Here is a 21,273-nt window from a genome sequence, read left to right on the forward strand (position 1 = left end):
CTTTTCCGGTTTCACTAAGAGATGGCGCCAGCGAACAGTACGCAACGCATGAATTTGACACATATGTCAGTCTGTTCGTCTGAAATTATAACCTACAAACACACACAAGTTGAGTCCACCAAACACTAGCATCTGTGTTGTATCGTTCAGTGATCATGTCGACGTTTGTGCCTGAAAAAGAACCTTTGCGGCACGCATTGCTTTTTTTTATTTAATCGAAAGATAAAAGCTGTGGAAAGTCATCGTTTGCTGGTAGAAACATATGATGAACACGCTCCGTCGATTAGAGCATGTGAGACATGGTTCCGACTATTTAAACATGGTGATTTTAATGTGAAAGACAGTGCGCTCTGGAGACCACAAAAGCGCGAAGAGTCTATGAACTCTTGAAGCCCGGCAAAAACGTTAATGCACAACGCTATCGTCAACAAATAATTAATTTAAATCACGCATTGATGGAAAGACGACCGGAATGGGCCAGAAGACATGGCAAAGTGACTTTGTTACACGACAATGCGCCGTCTCACACAGCAAAACCAGTGAAAGACACCTTGAAATCGCTTGGATGGGACATCCTTCCGCAGCCGCCTTACTGCCCCGACCTGGCTCCATCTGACTATCACCTCTTCACATCAATGGAGGACGCCCTCGCAGAGCAACACTTCAGCAATTACTAGGAAGTTGGAAAATGGCTCAACGAATAGTTTGCAGCAAAAGACAAGCAGTTTTTCCGGCATGGTATTCATAACTTACCTGAAAAACGGGCGAAGTGTGTAGAAGCCGATGGCCAATATTTTGAACAAACAAAAAATGAATTTCCCTTAAAAATTACGTGTTTTCCTTACCACAAAAACCGACAAAAACTTATGCATACACCTGGTACTTATATAGAGAGGGTTATGTTCAGCAATATTTACGATTCAAAATATCATAAAATCAATAACTTTTTTCTAAATTTTGCAACCTGTTTTAACTCAGTCCAAAACCTCAGTAAGTTCTGCAGTAAACGCTAGTAACACATCTAGCCTCTTAATCTTATTAGTGCAACTCTTAAGCTCTGTAATGTGCTGTAGACGAAAGGTTATAAAATTGAAAACTACTATTTAACTTAATCAAGGCTTTCATTCTTGTCATTGATGATTAACATAGATATATTTAAAGAAGAATATATATGATTATTTAATACATGAATGAGTGACCAAACCGGTATAAGAATAACAGGAATCCAACCCATCAACAGTTGTGTTGCAACTACATGCCAATTTCTTCGGAGCAGCGCATTTTAATAATAATAATAATAATAATAATAATAATGGCGTATGGCCTCCGGAGAGGCCTGGAGCAGATCTTTTTGCAGTACGCGGCCTATAGGTGTGTCTGTGCCTATGTCTGTGAGAATAGCGCGCAACCTAAGATGATTTCTAAATGTTGAAGACGTCACAAACCCTCAGTCCCCTAACAAGACGAATTAACCAATTAAGGTTAAAATCCCCAATCTGGTCGGGAATCAAAATCCGGCCTCCTTGTGCCAAAGGCCAGCACGTTAACCATTTAGCCATGCAACCGGACAACAGCGCATTGAAACATATTTATAGCTTCTTGTTTGACCCGAAGATCAATTATACACTTGATCACATAACGCACAATCAACAGGCGTAACTCTGTTATTCTGAGGACATATTGGCAGGCTCTGGTCGAAAGAGTATGGAAAAATAAAGCATTATATACTGGCCAAAGAGTTAAGCATATTGCAAGATTTTGTATTTCTGAACATATTCGCTAAATTACGATGCATATCTTTGTTTTGCATGATCTTTGAAACGCGTTACATTTGTTTTCCTGACAATGTGCTCATACATTCGCTACTTGGTACAGATAATGATCAATTGAGACGTTGAGCTTATGGAGTGCAGTTGAAAAGGAAATGATAAATACTGATTTACTATGTAATTTACTGCCCCACAGTAACAGCAATACCACGGTACACGATTTTAGCATGCAGATATAGTTCGAATAGTGACTTTAAGACAATTTTGTCCAATGACACAAGCCGAAGAAGATCAAGTGGGAGATGCAAGCTAAGTGATGTTTCCAGACTGTGGCAGAAATTCCAACAGACACAATCCATAGCTGATAGATAAGCCTAGGACAAGTCGACCACGCAAATCAACCGCTGTTCAATACCGATACATCCGTATTTCCGCTGGGAGGCAACCTAGGAGCACAGCAACTACCTTACTAACGGAGCTCCGAGCGGCTACGAGAGTCAATGTGTCTACACAAACTGTTCTAAATCGACTCCACTATGTAGGACTACAATCTCGAATGCCATTCAGAGCACCACGCCTCGAATATCGCCACAGTCGTCAGCATGTAGAATGGGTAAGGTATATGAAAATTGGACCAGGGAACAATAGGCCCAAACCTTATTTACAGATGAGGTACGCATTTTTTTGCATCCAGATGACAAAAGTATTAATGTCTGGAGGGCAAATGGTCACCGTATGAATGAAGCTTTCATTGTTGAAAGGTACCAGCAAGGTGGTGGCTCAGCACTCTTCTGGGGAGGAATAATGATGGAACCCCGCACACCACTAGTCCACATCCAGGGCTATATGACGTCAAAAAATACGAGGACAACGTCCTTGAAACCATTGATTATGGATTTAGAGCTTACATTGGAGCATATTTCACTTCAATGGACGACAATGCTCGTGGCCACCGTGCACAGTCTGTGAATAGGTTCTTGGCAAGACATGGTATTCAAAGGGTGGTCGGGCCTCCATCGTCTCCTGATTTGAATTGCGTGGAGCATTATGGAGATTACTGTAAACAGCAATTTTCAACCGTCCCGAACCACCACGAGTCCTACAAGATCTTATCCCTGCTTCTATAGGGGAATGGAACAATCTTCCGCAAGATGTACTGGATACCCTGGTACTGAGCATGCCACACCGCCTCCAAGAATGCAGCGGGGCTCATGGAGCCCACACACATTACTGATTACACAGGAAATTGACTTTAACTGTGGTTTAAGGATTACGTGATTTTTTTGTTTACATTGCTCTATGACAAAATATTCTTTTCTGCACAGTGGTTCATGTGTTATATCTAAGATAAAGTGGTTTTTTGTTTGTTTGTACTGTAGTCATAGTATAAACGAAGTTGTATTATATTAGGTACAGAAATACAGAATCTTGAAATATGCAAAACTATATTTGACCAGTACATTTTCGTGCTGAAAGCTTTGTTCCTTGAATAGGTTACAGCTAGGCCATGACGTAACGAAATCAAATACCTATGCGTGTAATAAATACTTCAGCAGAACCCATTAATGTTGTCAAGAATAGTATACGACAGTACATAATATTTGTCACTGCAGAAATTTTTCAAGTGAAAGCAAGTTTCCTATTTTACGGATACTTAGGGTTATGAATCTTAGTTCAGCAGTCTAATTGTATCACCAAACATTTTCAGCGGGTTAACGTAGGACACTTTTCTGGAAAACAGCATAAATGTTCTCTAAATCAGTGAATATGCTACATGTGATACTTTTCACTTAGTCCGCAATCAACCGTTCAATGTTTGGAGTAGGCCTATATTCGATGTAATCTAGGTCTCAGAACATGTTTTAAGATACTTTAAACATAACTTTAAATATACACTCATGTTCATAAAAACAGAACGCTTTGAAATACTAGAGATCGGAAATCCATATTCACGGGACATGTGCACTAGCATGTTCTGAAGAAATGATTACGGTAGCATTTAAAACATGTCGGGTTCAAGGTCTTCATCGATATCTCGGCGCAACACCACCGACTGGTAAAATGTGCCTGCGTCACTCGTTGTCACTATTAACCGAAGGTAATGGATCAGTGTGACTTGAGCAGACGTACAGGATGCCTCGCAGACGTATGCAGAACCGAACCGTCAAATGCGTGAGTTTGAAGGAGGGCACATTATTGGCATGAGAGAATGTGATGCATCCATCGAGGAAATTGCTGCTCGTGTGGGACGATGTGTGTCAGCAGTGCAACAGGTGTGTACAGAATGGTTCACAGAAGGCCTCAGAACACGACGAGATAGGTCTGGTCACACTACGCAGACCACCCCCCGAGAAGATCGGCACATCATCCGAATGGCATTGCAGGACGGATATGCGTGTTCCTCGGCTCTGGCGCAACAGTGAAGCAGTGTAACACATCGTACACTATCAGGAGCGACAGTCCGTCACCGTTTATTACGGTCTGAGTTACCGGCACGTCGTCCAATTCTCCGCCTACCTTTGGCTAATGTGCATATACATGCTAGACTGCAATGGTGTATGGAACGACGTCACTGGGGACAGGAATGGCAGTAGATAGTGATTTTGGACGAATCCAGGTTCTGTTTGTTTGAAAATGATGGCCGCATTTTGGTTCGCCGCAGACAGGGGCAGAAGCATCGCATTGATTGCATTCGCACAAGACATACAGCGCCATCTCAAGGCCTTATGGTGTGGGGTCCTATTGGGTACAAGCACAAATCACAGATGAAGCGTGTCCAGGGCACTGTGACCAGTTTGACCTACGTGAATGACATCCTGCGACCCGCAGCCATACTCTTTCTGCACGACACCCCAGACGCCATATTTCAGCAGGACAATGCGCGACCACATGTTGCTGCACGAACACGTGCTTCTTGCTGTCACAGGATGTCGGACTGTTGCCCTGGCCCGCCTGACCACCGGACATATCGCCAATCGAAAATGTATGGGATATGGTGAAACGACGGGTGCGGCGCTGTGACCCAAAGCCAACCACCAAAGATGAAATGTGTAATCAGGTGAATGCAGCATGGATTGCTATACCACAGGACGCCATTCGCGCCTCATACACGTCGATGCCATCAAGCATGAGACAAGTTATCAATGCCCATGGAGGACCCAGTGCCTACTAGGCAACAGGACACATACTGAACTCAGATGACTGAAATGCTAATCGTTTCTGCAGAACATACTTTTTTCTTGCTAGTGGCTTTACGTCGCACCGACACAGACAGGTCTTATGGCGACGATGGGACGGGAAAGGGCTAGGAGTGGGAAGGAAGCAGCCGTGGCCTTAATTAAGGTACAGTCCCAGCATTTGCCTGGTGTGGAAATGAAAACCCACGGAAAAATATCTTCAGGGCTGCCGACAGTGGTGTTCGAACCCACTATCTCCCGAATACTGGATACTGGCCGCACTTAAGCGACTGCAGCTCTCGAGCTCGGTACAGATAGTTTTTATGGCGACGATGGGAAAAGAAACCCCTAGGAATTGGAAGGAAGCGGCCGTAGCCCTAATTAAGGTACAGCCCCAGCATTTGCCTGCTGTGAAAATGAGAAACCACGGAAAACCATCTTCAGGGCTGCCGACAGTGGGATTCGAACCCACTATCTCCCGGATGCAAGCTTACAGCCGCGCGCTCCTAACCGCACGGCCAACTCGCCCGGTTCAGAACATGCTAATGAACATGTCCTGTGAATATGAATTTCCTATCTCTAGCCTTTCGAGGAGTTCTATCTTTATGATCATCCGTGTATTTATGCTCTTCTCTGGTCGAACTGCGTGTCGACTGCTGTAGCAGGCAATTACGTACGTCATCAGTGTCAACACACGGTTTTACAAGCTTTCCCTGACCCACTTTTGGCACGCCTGATGACCACTGTCAAAAATACATCTCTAATGTAGTGATCCGGTTTTATTACTGTACAATACAATAATTCCGTGCGGCTCTAGATAGCCTGGTGCAGCCCTTGTAAGGGAGACTCTCCCACGAGGTTGGGCAGCATGTTAATGTGTTGGAGGATAGTGTTGTGTAAGTTGCAAGAATTCGAGGGGCAGCACAAATACCCAGTCCTCGTACCGATTAAAATCGTCGACCCGACCGGGAAACGAACCCGGTTCTTCTGAACCAAAGGCCACTACGCTGACCACACAGCCAGCGGACAATACACCATATAAAACATACTATGGTTCCGTTATATTGTGTAACATGCGAATGTGATGTTAACGTTCTATCTTTTTCTCCGCAGGTCGAGAAATGGCAGACGAAGGGCGGAAGATCCCCTCTTGGATAGATAAGGACTTCGTTCAGAGAGCTCTGAGAGAGGGGGAGAGGGATAGTAGCCTCACCGTGACGTCGTTTGTGATAAAACCAGGCAACGCAGCAGGGGATGGCTACTCCAGTGATATGTTCCGTCTCACAGCTAAGCTGTCAGACACTCAAGAACGTCAAATGATCATAAAATGTCATCCACAAGGAGGTTTACGTGAGGTATTGATGAAAAATATGAATACTTTCAATAAAGAATCACGGATGTTCACCGAGACTCTTGCGATGATGAACAGACTTCTTCAACGAGCTCTTCCAGGAAAATATCAACCACTGACAGCCAAGTTATTGTATCATGGTAACAATCCTCTCACATTCTTGGTGTTAGAGGACTTGAGGCCCTCGGGATTCGTCATGGCTAATAGACAGCAGGGGCTGGACTTAGCCCACTGCTCCTTGATTATGAAAAAGCTCGCACATTTCCACGCAGCCTCTGTTGCTCTTCATGAACAGAACCCATCGACACTTGAATATTACAGCGAGAACGGTTTCCACGAACAGAGTAAGGCACAATTAGATGCTTTCGTGGTAAATACTCTAACACTGCTAGCCAATGAGGTGTCCACATGGAAAGGATACGAAAAGTATGTTTCTAAGTTAGAAAACATGAAAAACAATTTTACTGATCGCTTAATACAGACCTGCAAACGGAAGGAGGACGAATTCAACGTCCTGATTCATGGAGACTTCTGGACCAACAATATGCTGTTTAGATATTCTGGGAATACTGTTAAAGACATAAGGTTCGTGGACCTACAGATGGTGCACTATACCTCGTTCGCATTGGACCTCCATTACTTCTTTTACAGTAGCCCCAGCGACGAAGTGCGTGTTAGCCATATGGATCGTCTAATCGAGGAGTATCACACAACACTGACGGACACTTTAAGGATTCTGGGATGTTCTAGAAAAATATCACTCTCACAGCTTCAAAAAACCTTTAAGGAATATGCGATCTACGGTTTATATGTTGCCATTTGTGTCATGCCGATTGTGCTATCAGATCCAGAGCATGGCTTCGATATTGAAAAATCCTTGACTGTAAGTGACAGTGCCCAAGCAAATAGAGGTTTATTTTCAAATGAGAGATACGTTAAGGTCATAAAACGACTGCTGCCTATATTTGAGGAGAATGGTGTACTCTAATGTGACGCATAAGATTGTTATCACTTTTGTACTTCCATGTCTAAAATTGTCCCTTTTAACGATTATAATATAAGATCATATACTGACAAATAATAATTTGGAGTAGAGCTTATCAATGAGCTGATGTTGACATATACTGAGAAGTTTGAGTGTTAGTAAATTAACTATGGCAGAATAAAAGCTTCACCTGAAAATTAATTCAGTTTTCGGATTGTAAACCTTAAAATTATATCATAATGTATAAGATGAATAGAAATGTAATTAGTAACTGTAATAATTTGTACAATAAACGTATACAACTCTCAGAATGTTCTTCTTATGGCATACCATATCCTCGTGTACCATCCCTTATAAAACACGAAACTCCGCTACAGAGCTTATTATTCCAAAGCCAACGACTGATTGGAACCGATCATTGTGATGTAATGCTCACAGGGAATAAGTGTTGCATTACAAATTGATGTCAGCGTGGGGAATAGTCTCTCTCTGAATCCTCAGTTCTGAAGTGCTCTACATGCAACTCCCTTTGAGATGTCGGACATGTACTGTAAGTAGCGAGTGTTGCTTTCATTCTTATGAGATGGTGCAGAATACCAAGTGTGTATTTCGAGTCATTGCTCGATGATTCACAGAATTTGTTAATTCCTATAATATTCTATTAGTAAAAGTGTATTCTCTTGGTTCAACTTCATCGTTGAATTCACGTATCGAACTTGTCACGTTACGACTTCTCTTCCGAATGCTGGGAAGACGAGTAACTGACCTTTGTAAGCTGGACTCGTAGCTGATGGTGAGTTGCACCGATGGTTGGAAGAAAGATCCGTCATCAGTGGACCTCAAGATTGAATTGCACCAATGATCATTTTGTGTTAATAATACAGTAATGTAAAAACTAAGATACCTGGAAAACACCTTTTATTCGAAATATATATTTACAGTAATTACATACACTCATACCATAAGTTAAGGGACCTTCAAGATTCACGGTAAAAATGCAACACAGTGATAATGTGCGTACTAAAAGGTGCCTTGGCAACAATTTGACTCGTGACAGAGTTAAGCCCTATTGATACCAGGTATACAGGAAAACCAGACATGGACAGTGGGTGGAACTGACCGTGTGTCCTTCCACCAGTGGCATACAGAACATCAATATGGTTTGTGATGACAACGCATGGCAATGCAGGATGAAACAGGCCCACCCACATGGCTTGCGTTAACAAATCCCATTGCTGGACAAGCGCTCTTTGGAGTTCCGTGGTGGTGATGTTAGAGCATCAATCCCTCGGCCTGAACCGTCCCATGCATGTTCAATAGGATTCAGATCCGGGGAGCGTGCTGGCCACTCCAGGCGTGTGATATTGTCGCGTTGCAGGTACTCGTCCACCAGGCCAGCCATGTGTTGCAGGGTGTTAATATCCATCATATGGAACCCAACCTCATATGCACCGCGAAAAAGCCGCGCATACTGTTGCATTTTAGAATCTTGCAACTAAGAGATCTAATCAGAGTAGACTGGACTTCTCCTTCTCTATCTGTAAAATATGTACGGAAGCACCGAATCTCCTCACAAGCAACCCGATGAGCAAGCAAACACCACATACTGGTAGGGTAAATTAAACGAAGCTGGCACAGAATCTAATTGGCTAGATTGCCGCTATACATTGGCCTTATGGGCCTAACTCTGGGGGAGTGCGCTAGGGCTTTTGAGGCAAGAGGGCTGCTACACATTGGTTTTATAGGCCTAACGGTGGCAGTTCGGCTGTTAGATCTTCCTAACTGGCTGCCCTACCCTACACAAGACTATTTCCATCAACGCTCCCTATTTCGTAAACGGTGCGTCCTAAAGCAAAGCGGACAATTTTATGCCCCTACAAATACTGTATATGAGACCCTGCCAGCTACTTCTTATCTGGTGACTATGGCAAAATAAAAATGTCAAAAGTCGGAAAATCAAAAACTGAAAAGGCATGAGCTACAAGATTATAACTTTTGCCAACAGATTCAAGTGGTAACTTTCCGGTCAAATTTATTCACTTTCATTTTATACGATAATTTGTTTCGTTGTTAGGGGCGTAAATGTAGCCTATGTATTCAACAACATAACTATTCAAAATTATATGTAAAATAACCTTGAACGTTAAAAAAGTTTTGGGGTATACTTCAAATGACGTTTAGAGTAAAAGAGGGTTGGGGTGAAAACAGCCCTTAACTTAAAAGTTCAATATATCTTCAACCTTTACTTGTAGAAAACTGATTTTAGCTTAAAACTTATCAAAACGTATCCTGTGACAGGACATAAATCAACCCTGGCTGTTTGTTTTCAATGTTCTGGGGTCAAATTATACAGTAAACAGTTTCGGATGATACTTTAAATTACGTTGATGGTAAAAGAAATAGGTTGTGGGTGAAAACAAACCTTAAATTAAAGAACATTCTTGAAGTGGTGGCCCTAGAAAATGGATTTTCAGCTTTAAATTTATCAAAAAATATCCTCTGACCGGTGATATATAACAACTTACACCTGACTGCTTCTTTTAAAAATCTGGGGTAGAAATGACTTTCAAAGTTACAGTACAATGTTTCGTATGATTTAGAGTAAAATACAGGTTGGGTCGAAAACAACCCTTAATTTTAAAATCCAATATCTCCTAAACCAGTACCCATAGATAAACTAATTTTTAGCTTAAAATGTATAAAAAATCATCTTCTAACAGATGATATATAACATCTCACCCCTAACTGTTTCGTTTCAAAGTTTCGGAGAAGAATTACTTCTAACGGTAAAAACCTTTATGATGATACTTTAAATGACTTTTAGAGTAAAAAATAGGAGGGGGTGATAACATCCCTTAATTAAAACATTTATTCTCTCTTCAACCGAACGGAAAACTCATTTGTAGCGTAAAATTTATCAATAATTATCCTCTAACTGGCGATATATAAACACTCGCTCCTAACTTCTTTCCCAAGTTTCGGTTTAAATTATCATCGAACATTACGAAATTATTCAATGATACTTTAAATTACTTTTAGGGTATAAAGAGACAAAGGGCTCTAAATGCTAAAAGGCATTAAAGGGCACTAACGGTCTAACGGGTGCTGAAAGGCTAATGGGAAAAATGGGAAAAGGACTAAAGGGTACTAAAGGGCAGAAGGGGCACTAAAGGTCTAAAAAGCTAAAAAGTATAAAGGCGAAAGGACTAAAGGGCACCAAAGGGAAAAATGGCTAAAGAGCACTAAAGGTCACTACAGGCCCAAAGGGCACAGAGGAGGAGGACGAGGTGGTGGAGGAGGAGGCGGCGTAGGAGGAAGAAGCGGAGAAGGGGCACTAAAGGGATAAAGAGGTAATGAGCAGGGGCTAAAGGGCTAATGAGCACTAAAGACTTAAGTGTTAAAATGCTAAAGTCAGGAGCATTCAATTCTTCAGTTTCACTTTGGGGCTCATAGATTTGAACTCCAGAGATTTTATGTTAGCCGACAGTTTTTTACATTACTCAGAGATTAAGACTTTGTGTTCAAAGAAGAAAACAGTTCGCACTACTTGCATAATAAAAAGGGATATACCGACAACATTCCCGAGACATGTAACTGAAAAATTATCTTTAAAAAATAATACCTGTTGCACGATGAAAAAAAAGGATTATATTTGGAGAGCCTTAACATTGCTCTTATAGGAGTAGGGAGGTGATCTGAAGACTAATGCGAATATATAACTATCTAAGGGCTCACAATTTGTAACTTAGGACTTATTTGTCTTATCGGACTAAAGCTGGGGGGGGGGGGGAGTTGAGACCCTTGTGCTGCTCATTCGAGTTGTCGCCCATGAGGAATCTTCACATCTGTGAAAGTGGGGTTTTGCCTAGGATGAAATCTAATGTTGGAGATGGTACAAAACCCAGTCCAAGAGTCTGAGGAAGAAAGTAATGAAGGTTAAAATCTTTGATCCGGAATCCCGCATACAAACAACTATGTACCGATGCAGTATCAGGCTTAAGACGTTGACTCCAATTAAAGATCCCTGTCTTATCCTCCCATCTCCTTCTCCACTCCTACCTACCTCTACCCCCTAAACATCAACCTCAACTTCCGCCTCCGCCTCCACCACCACCTCCATCTCCGTCTCCACCTGAAATTATTACTGATCTGCAGTAATAACATAGCCTGCAGCTTAAGATTGAGTGTGGTGCGCAATATCTGGTTTCCGCATCGTAACAGTCTTCTTTCGCCAAACTGTTAATGCTAATCAGTACGTCCAGACACTGTTTAATACATATGTGGATCAACGCACATAAGATGAACGACTGTATGGATATTTACAGCAAGACGGAGTAACAACACATACGGTCTTGATAACCTTGTCATGATTACATGAGGTGTTCGGTGGGGAGGGAACAATCAGCAGAGGTAGTGCAATCAATTTGCCACCTCGATCGCCTGATCTCTCTCCCTGTGACTTTTATCTGTGGGGAAAATTGAAGGGTCAGGTGTACTCCAACAATCCTCACACACTGGAAGGGCTGCAGCAGAACAATGAAAAAGCTATTATTGCTATCCCTCAGGCAGAGCTGCTACGCGTGTCTCACAGTTTGATAAATCGAGCATAGCGCTTCATCGACGTCAAGGGTAGCCATCTCCAGCATCTTCTGTGAGGTTCATTAACAAGGATCAATCCCGCATCAGACGTACTGTAATATTGTAAATATTGCCCGGGCCGGTTTTATTTTTCCCACCCGATATTTTGATTATGCCTTTAACTGGATTATTTTAAATTAAAATGCAGTAGATTATATAATCTCAAGCAATAGCGATGACCCCGGGGAGAGCCTCAGCTACCGGGCGGGTCGCAGATGGCGGATAGCGAACGCCCTCGAATGTGGGGGTTAGCTGCAAATAAGGGGAAACCCGAATAAGCAGTCCCGGACTGAGACAAAACTGCTGCCTTGCAGAGAGGGAGGTACATAGAAGGCTAAGGGAAGAAACCCTGACAGAAAATCTAGCAGGCCGAGGACTATGAGGGAGGCAGCCCCTCCCACAAGGCTTTGGAACTAGGGCTGATAACCTAAGCATGCGAGAAACAATTATTAAAAGGAATTAAAGAGGGGAAACCGGACTGATTAAACTGTTGACGACCAAGCGAGGAAAAAGGACTGAGTTCGAACTGTTGTCGGAAATGCTAAGAGCAAGGCTGAACATACTGGCAGTAACAGAGACCAAGAAGAAAGGCAGTGGGTGTGAACAGTTAATGGAACCAAGCATGGTGAAAGGTTTTTAATGTTTCATTCAGGCGTGGACATGGAACAGAGAGCAAAGGGAGGAGTCGCCATAGTTATCCCCGAAGGCTACAGACATTAAGTCAAGTGCTGGAAATTCATCAATGAAAGAATGATCTCGGCGACTTTAACTCTCAACAGCAGCACCAATGAAGACACTACTTTCATTGCCGTATATGCACCAAATGAAGACGACATCTCAGAAGAGAAAGACAGGTTTTACGATGAATTGCAAAGAACAGTAGACGACACCATGGGAACCATTCTCGTCCTTGGTGACTTCAATACCAGGGTTGGAAACAACACAGAGGGAATGGAGGGCCTGCTTGGGAAATACGGAGAGGTTCACCAGAATGACAGTGGGAGAAGACTCCTGGACATGTGTGCAGGCAATGACTTTGTAATAGCAAATACTATGTCACACAAAGAAGCACACCACTACACAAGAGAAGTCGCCAGCCGCAATGAGAAATCATTATTGACTACATCCTAGCGCCACGTAGCCACTGGAGGTATATCTTGGATGCCAGAGTATACAGAGGTTATGAGATTGGAAGCGATCACTATTTGGTAGTTATGCGGCTACACATTAACATCAAGACCAAAAACCAGTTAACAGGAGGAAACCTAAATAAAGAATAAAAGTGCATAAATTGAGAGAAGAGGCCAGCCAGCAAGCCTACCAAGATGCCGTGAAACAGCGGATTGATCTACTGGAATTGCCACCTGCGGGAGAAGACTAACTAGAAGAGACATGGTGCCTGTTCAAGGAGGTAATCCTCGAAGCTGCATCCGAGGCCTGTGTAAAGTCTAGGGGAGGACAACACCAGAAGAGGACACCATGGTGGACAGAAGAGGTGAAGGAACTAGTCAGGGAGAAGAAGGAATTGTGGAAGAAATACTTACTCACTAAACACCCAAGTAATTATGAGGCCTAAAAAAACAAAGGATTGCAGCGAAGAACGCAGTGAAAGATTCGAAACAACAGTCGTGGGAAAAGTTCGGAGAAACAATGGAAGGGAACCTACAAAATAACCAAAAGTTGTTTTACAGGGTGCTGAAACTTTGCGAACAGTGATGCAGTGTCCTCTCAAGTTCATAAAGGACAAAAGCGGAAACCTCCTCTGAAGTGAAAATGACATCATGGAACGGTGGAAAGAACACTTTCAAGAACTGCTTGGAGGAAATATGGAAATTGAGAACAACGATCAAGCTGGAGAAAAACAGCAGCGCCAAGAAGAAGATGGGACCTGTGAGGAATTACGTATTGAGGAACTAAAGCGTGCACTGATGAAAATGAAACTAGGCAAAGCTGCAGGCCACGACCAGATAGCATCTGAGATGCTCAAGTTTATGGGCAAAAGTGGTGAAGATTTGTTCTACCGTATTATCAACCTGGCCTGGAAAACAAAGAAGGTACCAACTGACTGGGAGTACAGTGTCATTGTCCCAATATTCAAGAAAGGGGACAACAGAGATTGCACAAACCATCGCGGCATATCGCTCCTGAGCGTGCCGGGAAAAATATATGCAAGGATCCTGGAAGATAGATTAAGGCAAGTTGTAGAACCACAGCTGCGTGACGCTAATCGCACGGCCACTTGTTCAGTACGTTTGGAAATTCTGACGTTCTTAAACGGGGGTAATTTCCTGTAACTTCAGCCTTTTCTGTTTCAATCAGCAAGCCACAGGATAAACTTTACATACAGTTGAGATAAATCTCTCCATTTCGGTGCTTAGACATAAACAACAATATGCAGCTTTCTGAGGAATTCGCAGATAAATAGACGTCGACTATGACATCAGAGAAAAATTGGTTGCCCGGAAATACGACGGTGTTCCAGTGATGGCTGGTGAACTAAATGGACTACAAAGCAAAGTTCAACCAACGTACCCTAGAGCTCTCCTTGTTCACTGTTTCATTCAGGCTCTAAGTCTATTCTTATCTAAGTCAGCTATGAGTATTAACCCTGGAGTGATCGCAAGGGTTTCGTCAATATTAATGGTCGCACCGGGTCTCTCAGACCCATTTATTCTCAGTGTTTTACTATTAGATTTTTATACTTTATTTCCAATTATAGTATTATAGGACATTATTTAGTTTATTTTAATGCAGTCTACATGACTAAAATATTTAACTATCCCGTTTCTTAACCAAAAAATGTATTTTAATAATTACACTGAAAAACTGATAGTTTTCTGTTAACATGTGAAAGGTAAAACATGGTAACAACAAAATGTATTTCACATTTTTTTTTTACTTTTTCCTGCATCTACATGCACAAAGCAACACTCTGATCTATTTTCTACACAGCGTTAAAAAAACATTTTTTTGAGAATTTCACACTTGAACTATTGGTACAAAAATATGGAATTTTTTAGGTATGTGTAAAATATGTATCATAGTTCATAAAATAAAAATCAAATTGGTTTTAGAAACACATCCAAGTACAGGGAAACATCACTTTAATCAATTTATATGCACATTCTGCAGACAAGTTGTCCATGTTCTCCGCAAATGAAATTTTGGCCCTTGGGGCAGATGAAGGATGTCTTCCTCTTTGTTTGTCGGGCAGAAATGGCCAAGAGCTTCTTCATCTTCAGATTCCTCCAATATGGAACGTATACAGGCAGAGTTAGTTTCATCCATTGTTACACAGAAGGAAAAGTGTACTAAACTAACAATGCGAAGTTTGACCAACGTTAGCAGTCGCACCGGGTCTGCGAGACCCTGAACAGCCTGTACGCGCAAAGTTTCCAAGGCAACTGAGAGCGGGCTACTGTGTTCGGTTGAAGGTCGGGAGCCAAGAAGCTACCAGGGATGGGGAAGCGCTCGGTGCATTCCAACAACAGGAACACACCAATAAGTATGTCCGCCCGGGTCTCGTAGACCCATCGCGACCACTCCAGGGTTAAGGAGTGCCGTATCTTTTTTCAAACTCTTCATGGACTAAGTAGTTTCTTCTCTAAGTCTACAAAACGTACTCATGCTCTTACTGAATATTCCAACAAGAAAAGTCCACTAAATGCACCAACAAGATGGGATTTCTCTTCCAGAGTTGTAAATGTTGTTAAATAGAACCATGAATTGCTGGTGGACTTCTTTCAGAGTGTACTAGACAACTCACCAGACTGGGAAAATGAAACTGTAGCCCTTGCACGTCTTTCCTTTCAGAATTTCAGATCAAATTCCTTCTTCATGTTTTATCAAACATCTGTTCATTTACTGACATACTATATAACATCCTTCAGACAGAGCATTTGGATATACTGTATTGAGCAGAAAAGGTGAACGAAACAAAGTGTATTATTCAGAATGAAAGAGAGAGATTTGAAGCAGTGTGGAATGGTGTTTGTAATGGCGTCGAATACGAAGAAGTGCTACGAAAGAGAAAATGCCTGTACAGTGATATCGTAAAGTATAGAAGAATATATTTTGAAATAATAGACATGTGACAAGTCACATTCTTTCTTTCATTACTTGATACAACCGAATTTGAAGTGTACAAATTAAATTTTCCGAATACCGCTATAGATGCACTGAAAATGAAACACAATTCAATGATACTGTTAGATTCAAAAATGAATTGACAATCTTATATTCCATGGGGGAGTTTTATGGCAAATACCCTCATGAACTGGCAACACATTTGAAATCGAAACAACTCCACACGGTATTTACAGTAAGATACAAAAGTTGAAAACTAGAAAAACGGCTGGAATTGATAAGGTTTCTGGGGATATACTAAAGACAATGGGTTGGGATATAGTACCATATCTGAAGTACTTATTTGATTATTGTTTGCATGAAGGAGCTATACCAAATGAATGGAGAGTTGCTATAGTAGCCCCTGTGTATAAAGGAAAGGGTGATAGACATAAAGCTGAAAATTACAGGCCAGTCGGTTTGACATGCATTGCACGTAAGATTTGGGAGGACATTCTTTCATATTAGACATGTTTGCGAAATTAATAACTGGTTTGACAGAAGGCAGTTTGAGTTTAGGAAAGGTTATTCCACTGAAGCTCAACTTGTAGGATTCCAGCAAGACATAGCAGATATCCTGCATTCAGGAGGACAAATGGACAGTATTGTGATTTACCTATTTAAGACATTTGATAGGGTAGGTCATGGAAGACTACTGGCAAAAATGAATGCTATTGGACTAGAAAAAAAGAGTGACTGAATGGGTTGCTATATTTCTAGAAAATAGAACTCAGAGAACTAGAGTAGGCGAAGCTTTATCTGACCCTATAATAATTAAGAGGGGAATTCCTCAAGGTAGCATTATTGGACCTTTATGTTTTCTTATATATATCAATGATATGTGTAAAGAAGTGGAATCAGAGATAAGGCTGTTTGCAGAGTAATAAATAAGTTACAAGATTGTGAGCAACTGAAAAATGACCTCGGTAATGTTGCTCTCCTTTTGGAATGTAATATTTTTCTCCATCTAGTCACCCTCTGTAGTATATAGACTTAGCAAGTGTTTGCCTCCTAGCATTTTGTTTATGGCCGACTAGCTGGAAGTTGTCATTTTAATTATTGTGTGATAAGACCCTGGTCATCCTCCCCAGTTGTATCCCCCGACCCAGAGTCTGAAGTTCCAGGACACTGACCTCGGGGCGGTAGAGGTGGAATCGCTCGCTGAGTCCGAGGAAAAAACCGACCCTGGAGGGTAAACCGATAAAGAAGAAGTGTAATAAGACTATTATTGTGTAATAAACAAGCTGTTTGGAACAAGGAGAGTTATGGCACTCGTAATTTAAATAATCTCAGTAATTCCATTGTCAAACACGAACGATTGCAAAGTAATTTACGTTCGTTTGTTCAGCTTACGTGCTTCGGAAGTTTTCGTATTGATACCCAACTGGATCAACAATTGAAAGCTAATGCGGTGCGTCACAATGAAATGGTCAAGAAGAACAGAGAAATATTAAACCGCCTAATCGATGCAACATGCTTCTTATCCATGCAAGAATTGCCGTTCAGAGGGCGCGACGAAAGTGAAGGTTCATTCAACAAAGGTGATTATGTAGAACTTTTACATTTGTTGAGCAGCTATGATACTACTTAGAGAACACCTAGAGTCGTCTTCAACTTTCAAGGACACATCAAATTGTTAGTGTTGAACTGTAGAAGTATTGTAAAGAAAGGAATAGAATTAAGTAATTTAATAGATATATATTTACCAGATATTGTAATAGGAGTTGAATCATGGCTGAGAAATGATATAATGGATGCAGAAATTTTCTCTCGGCACTGGAGTGTGTATCGTAGAGACAGGATAGGAATGGTGGGAAGGGGAGTGTTCATTCTGGTGAAAGAAGAATTTGTAAGCTACGAAAAAGTTAAAGATGAGACACATGAAATTCTAGGTGTAAGGCTCATTTCTAAAGATAATAGGCAGCTTGATATATTTGGAGTGTACAGATCGGGAAAGGGTAGCACTGACGCGGATTCGGAATTATTTGATAGGATACTCAGCTATGTGGGAAACGACATGGAAAGAAATGTGATTGTAGCGGGAGATCTGAATTTGCCAGATGTCAATTGGAAGGAAATGCGAACGACAGGAAGCATGACCAACAAATGGCAAATAAGTTAATATGGGAAGGACAGCTGATCCAGAAAGTGATGGAACCAACCAGAAGGAAAAATATCCTGGATGTGGTGCTGATAAAACTAGATGAGCTCTATAGGGAAACTGAAGTAATAGATGGTATTAGTGATCATGAAGTTGTTTTTGTGGTAGTTAAAAGTAAATGCGATAGAAAGGAAGGTCTTAAAAGTAGGACTGTTAGGCAGTACCATATGGCTGATAGAGCATGCATGAGGCAGTTTCTAAAACGTAACTATGATCGGTGGAAAACGGTAAATAAAAATGTAAACAGACTCTGGGATGGGTTTAAAGAAATTGTTGAGGAATGCGAAAACAGGTTTGTACCTTTAAGGGTGGTAAGGAATGGTAAAGACCCACCTTATTATAATAGAGAAATAAAGAGACTAAGCAGGAGGTGCAGACTGGAAAGAAATAGAGTTAGAAATGGCTGTGGAAGTAAGGAGAAATTGAAGGAACTTACTAGAAAATTGAATCTAGCAAAGAAGGCAGCTAAGGATAACATGATGGCAAGCATAATTCGCAGTCATACAAATTTTAGTGAAAAATGAAAGGGTATGTATAGGTATTTTAAGGCAGAAACAGGTTCCAAGAAGGACATTCCAGGAATAATTAATGAACAAGCGGAGTGTGTATGTGAAGATCTTCAAAAGGCAGAAGTATTCAGTCAGCAGTATGTAAAGATTGTTGGTTTCAAGGATAATGTCGAGATAGAGGAGGAGACTAAGGCCAAAGAAGTAATAAAATTTACATATGATAACAATGACATTTACAATAAGATACAAAAGTTGAAAACTAGAAAAGCGGCTGGAATTGATCAGATTTCTGGGGATATACTAAAGACAATGGGTCGGGATATAGTACCATATCTGAAGTACTTATTTGATTATTGTTTGGTCGGAGGAGCTATACCAGATGAATGGAGAGTTGCTATATTAGCCCCTATGTATAAAGGAAAGGGTGATAGACATAAAGCTGAAAATTACAGGCCAGTAAGTTTGACATGCATTGTATGTAAGCTTTGGGAAGGCATTCTTTCTGATTATATTAGACATGTTTGTGAAATTAATAACTGGTTCGATAGAAGGCAATTCGGTTTTAGGAAAGATTATTCCACTGAAGCTCAACTTGTAGGATTCCAGCAAGATATAGCAGATATCTTCGATTCTGGAGGTGAAATGGACTGTATCGCGATTGACCTGTCTAAAGCATTTGATAGGGTGGATCATGGGAGACTACTGGCAAAAATGAGTGCAATTCGACTAGACAAAAGAGTGACTGAATGGGTTGCTATATTTCTAGAAAATAGATCTCAGAGAGTTAGAGTAGGTGAAGTTTTGTCTGACCCTGTAATAGTTGAGAGGGGAGTTCCTCAGGGCAGTGCTATCGGACCTTTATGTTTTCTTATATATATAAATGATATGAGTAAAGGAGTGGAATCGGAGGTAAGGCTTTTTGCGGATGATGTTATTCTCTATAGAGTGATAAATAAGTTACAAGATTGTGAGCAACTGCAACGTGACCTCGAAAATGTTGTGAGATGGACAGCAGGCAATGGTATGTTGATAAACGGGGCTAAAAGTCAGGTTGTGAGTTTCACAAATAGGAAAAGTCCTCTCAGTTTTAATTACTGCGTTGATGGGGTGAAAGTTCCTTTTGGGGATCATTGTAAGTATCTAGGTGTTAACATAAGGAAAGATCTTCATTGGGGTAATCACATAAATGGGATTGTAAATAAAGGGTACCGATCTCTGCACATGGTTATGAGGGTGTTTAGGGGTTGTAGTAAGGATGTAAAGGAGAGGGCATATAAGTATCTGGTAAGACCCCAACTAGAGTATGGTTCCAGTGTATGGGACCCTCACCAGGATTACCTGATTCAAGAACTGGAAAAAATCCAAAGAAAAGCAGCTCGATTTGTTCTGAGTGATTTCCGACAAAAGAGTAGCGTTACAAAAATGTTGCAATGTTTGGGTTGGGAAGAATTGAGAGAAAGAAGAAGAGCTGCTCGACTAAGTGGTATGTTCCGAGCTGTCAGCGGAGAGATGGCGTGGAATGACATCAGTAGACGAATACGTTTGAAAGGCGTTTATAAAAGTAGGAAAGATCACAATATGAAGATAAAGTTGGAATTCAGGAGGACAAACTGGGGCAAATATTCATTTATAGGAAGGGGAGTTAGGGATTGGAATAACTTACCAAGGGAGATGTTCAATAAATTTCCAATTTCTTTGAAATCATTTCGGAAAAGGCTAGGAAAGCAACAGATAGGGAATCTGCCACCTGGGCGACTGCCCTAAATGCAGATCAGTATTGATTGATTGATTGATTGATTGATTGATTGATTGATTGATTGATCGAACAGGACTCAAAGCGACTTGATTGCTGCTATCAGTAGCATGTTAATGGAAACCATAATGAATGAGATTTCCATGGCCCAGCATGTAGCAATTATTTTAGATGAAATTTCCGATATTAGCAACAAATCACAACTGTCCACCACATTCAGATGTGTTCATCACCAGACAGCACAGGTTCAAGAAACATTTATTTCCTTCGTTGACGTGAGTGCAGATAGATCCGTTAATGGCTTCTACATGGCCTCTACATCATCCATCTCTTGACATTTACTGGTCTTCCACCTCTTTTCTACCAGTGCAACATTACGATCCGAAGCAGAAAGGCTCTGTCCAACTTAAAGAAATGTATTTTCAGTCTGTTCATACAAGATTAACTGTTCGCTCTTCTAAGCTTCACACTTGAGGAGACGGAAGTTAATAGCTGAGGACACATGGATATAAATATAAACTATATGTGGCTTGCCCGCAAATTGCCACTCAAATAGAATCAATTATCACTTCATGGTTTCCCATTTCTCTATGTATTGTTTGGGCGCCAGTGTTACAGTTTTAAACAAAACTGTACAGCAAAATTTATATTTAATAGCATAGAGACTTACACTGAAATCACAGGGGTAGGATTTTAAATCATTAACCATTAAGTATCGCTTTGAGAAAGAAAATTAACGCAATATCTGGCCAAATGAATTTATTAAACAAAAATATGAGATGAGTCGGAAAAATACCTTTTAGCTT

General features: G+C 41.2%; 1 protein-coding gene across 3 annotated transcripts in view; it reads left to right on the forward strand.

The window, feature by feature from the left end:
- Positions 1–21,273, forward strand: part of LOC136876072 (uncharacterized) — a 59,815-nt gene that overhangs the window by 18,345 nt on the left and 20,197 nt on the right. Inside the window, exon 2 of one of the 3 annotated variants that reach the window (XM_067149700.2) lies at positions 6,059–7,583. The exons of the other annotated variants lie outside the window; for them this stretch is intronic. Within the exon in view, the coding sequence (XP_067005801.2) occupies positions 6,067–7,284 (1,218 nt within the window). The 5' untranslated portion in view covers positions 6,059–6,066 and the 3' untranslated portion in view covers positions 7,285–7,583. Of the gene's footprint in view, positions 1–6,058; positions 7,584–21,273 lie in introns of those variants that run through there. 3 annotated transcript variants of the gene reach the window in all.

The sequence above is a fragment of the Anabrus simplex genome, chromosome 1 (genome assembly GCF_040414725.1).
Source record: "Anabrus simplex isolate iqAnaSimp1 chromosome 1, ASM4041472v1, whole genome shotgun sequence".
Lineage (NCBI taxonomy): Eukaryota > Metazoa > Arthropoda > Insecta > Orthoptera > Tettigoniidae > Anabrus > Anabrus simplex.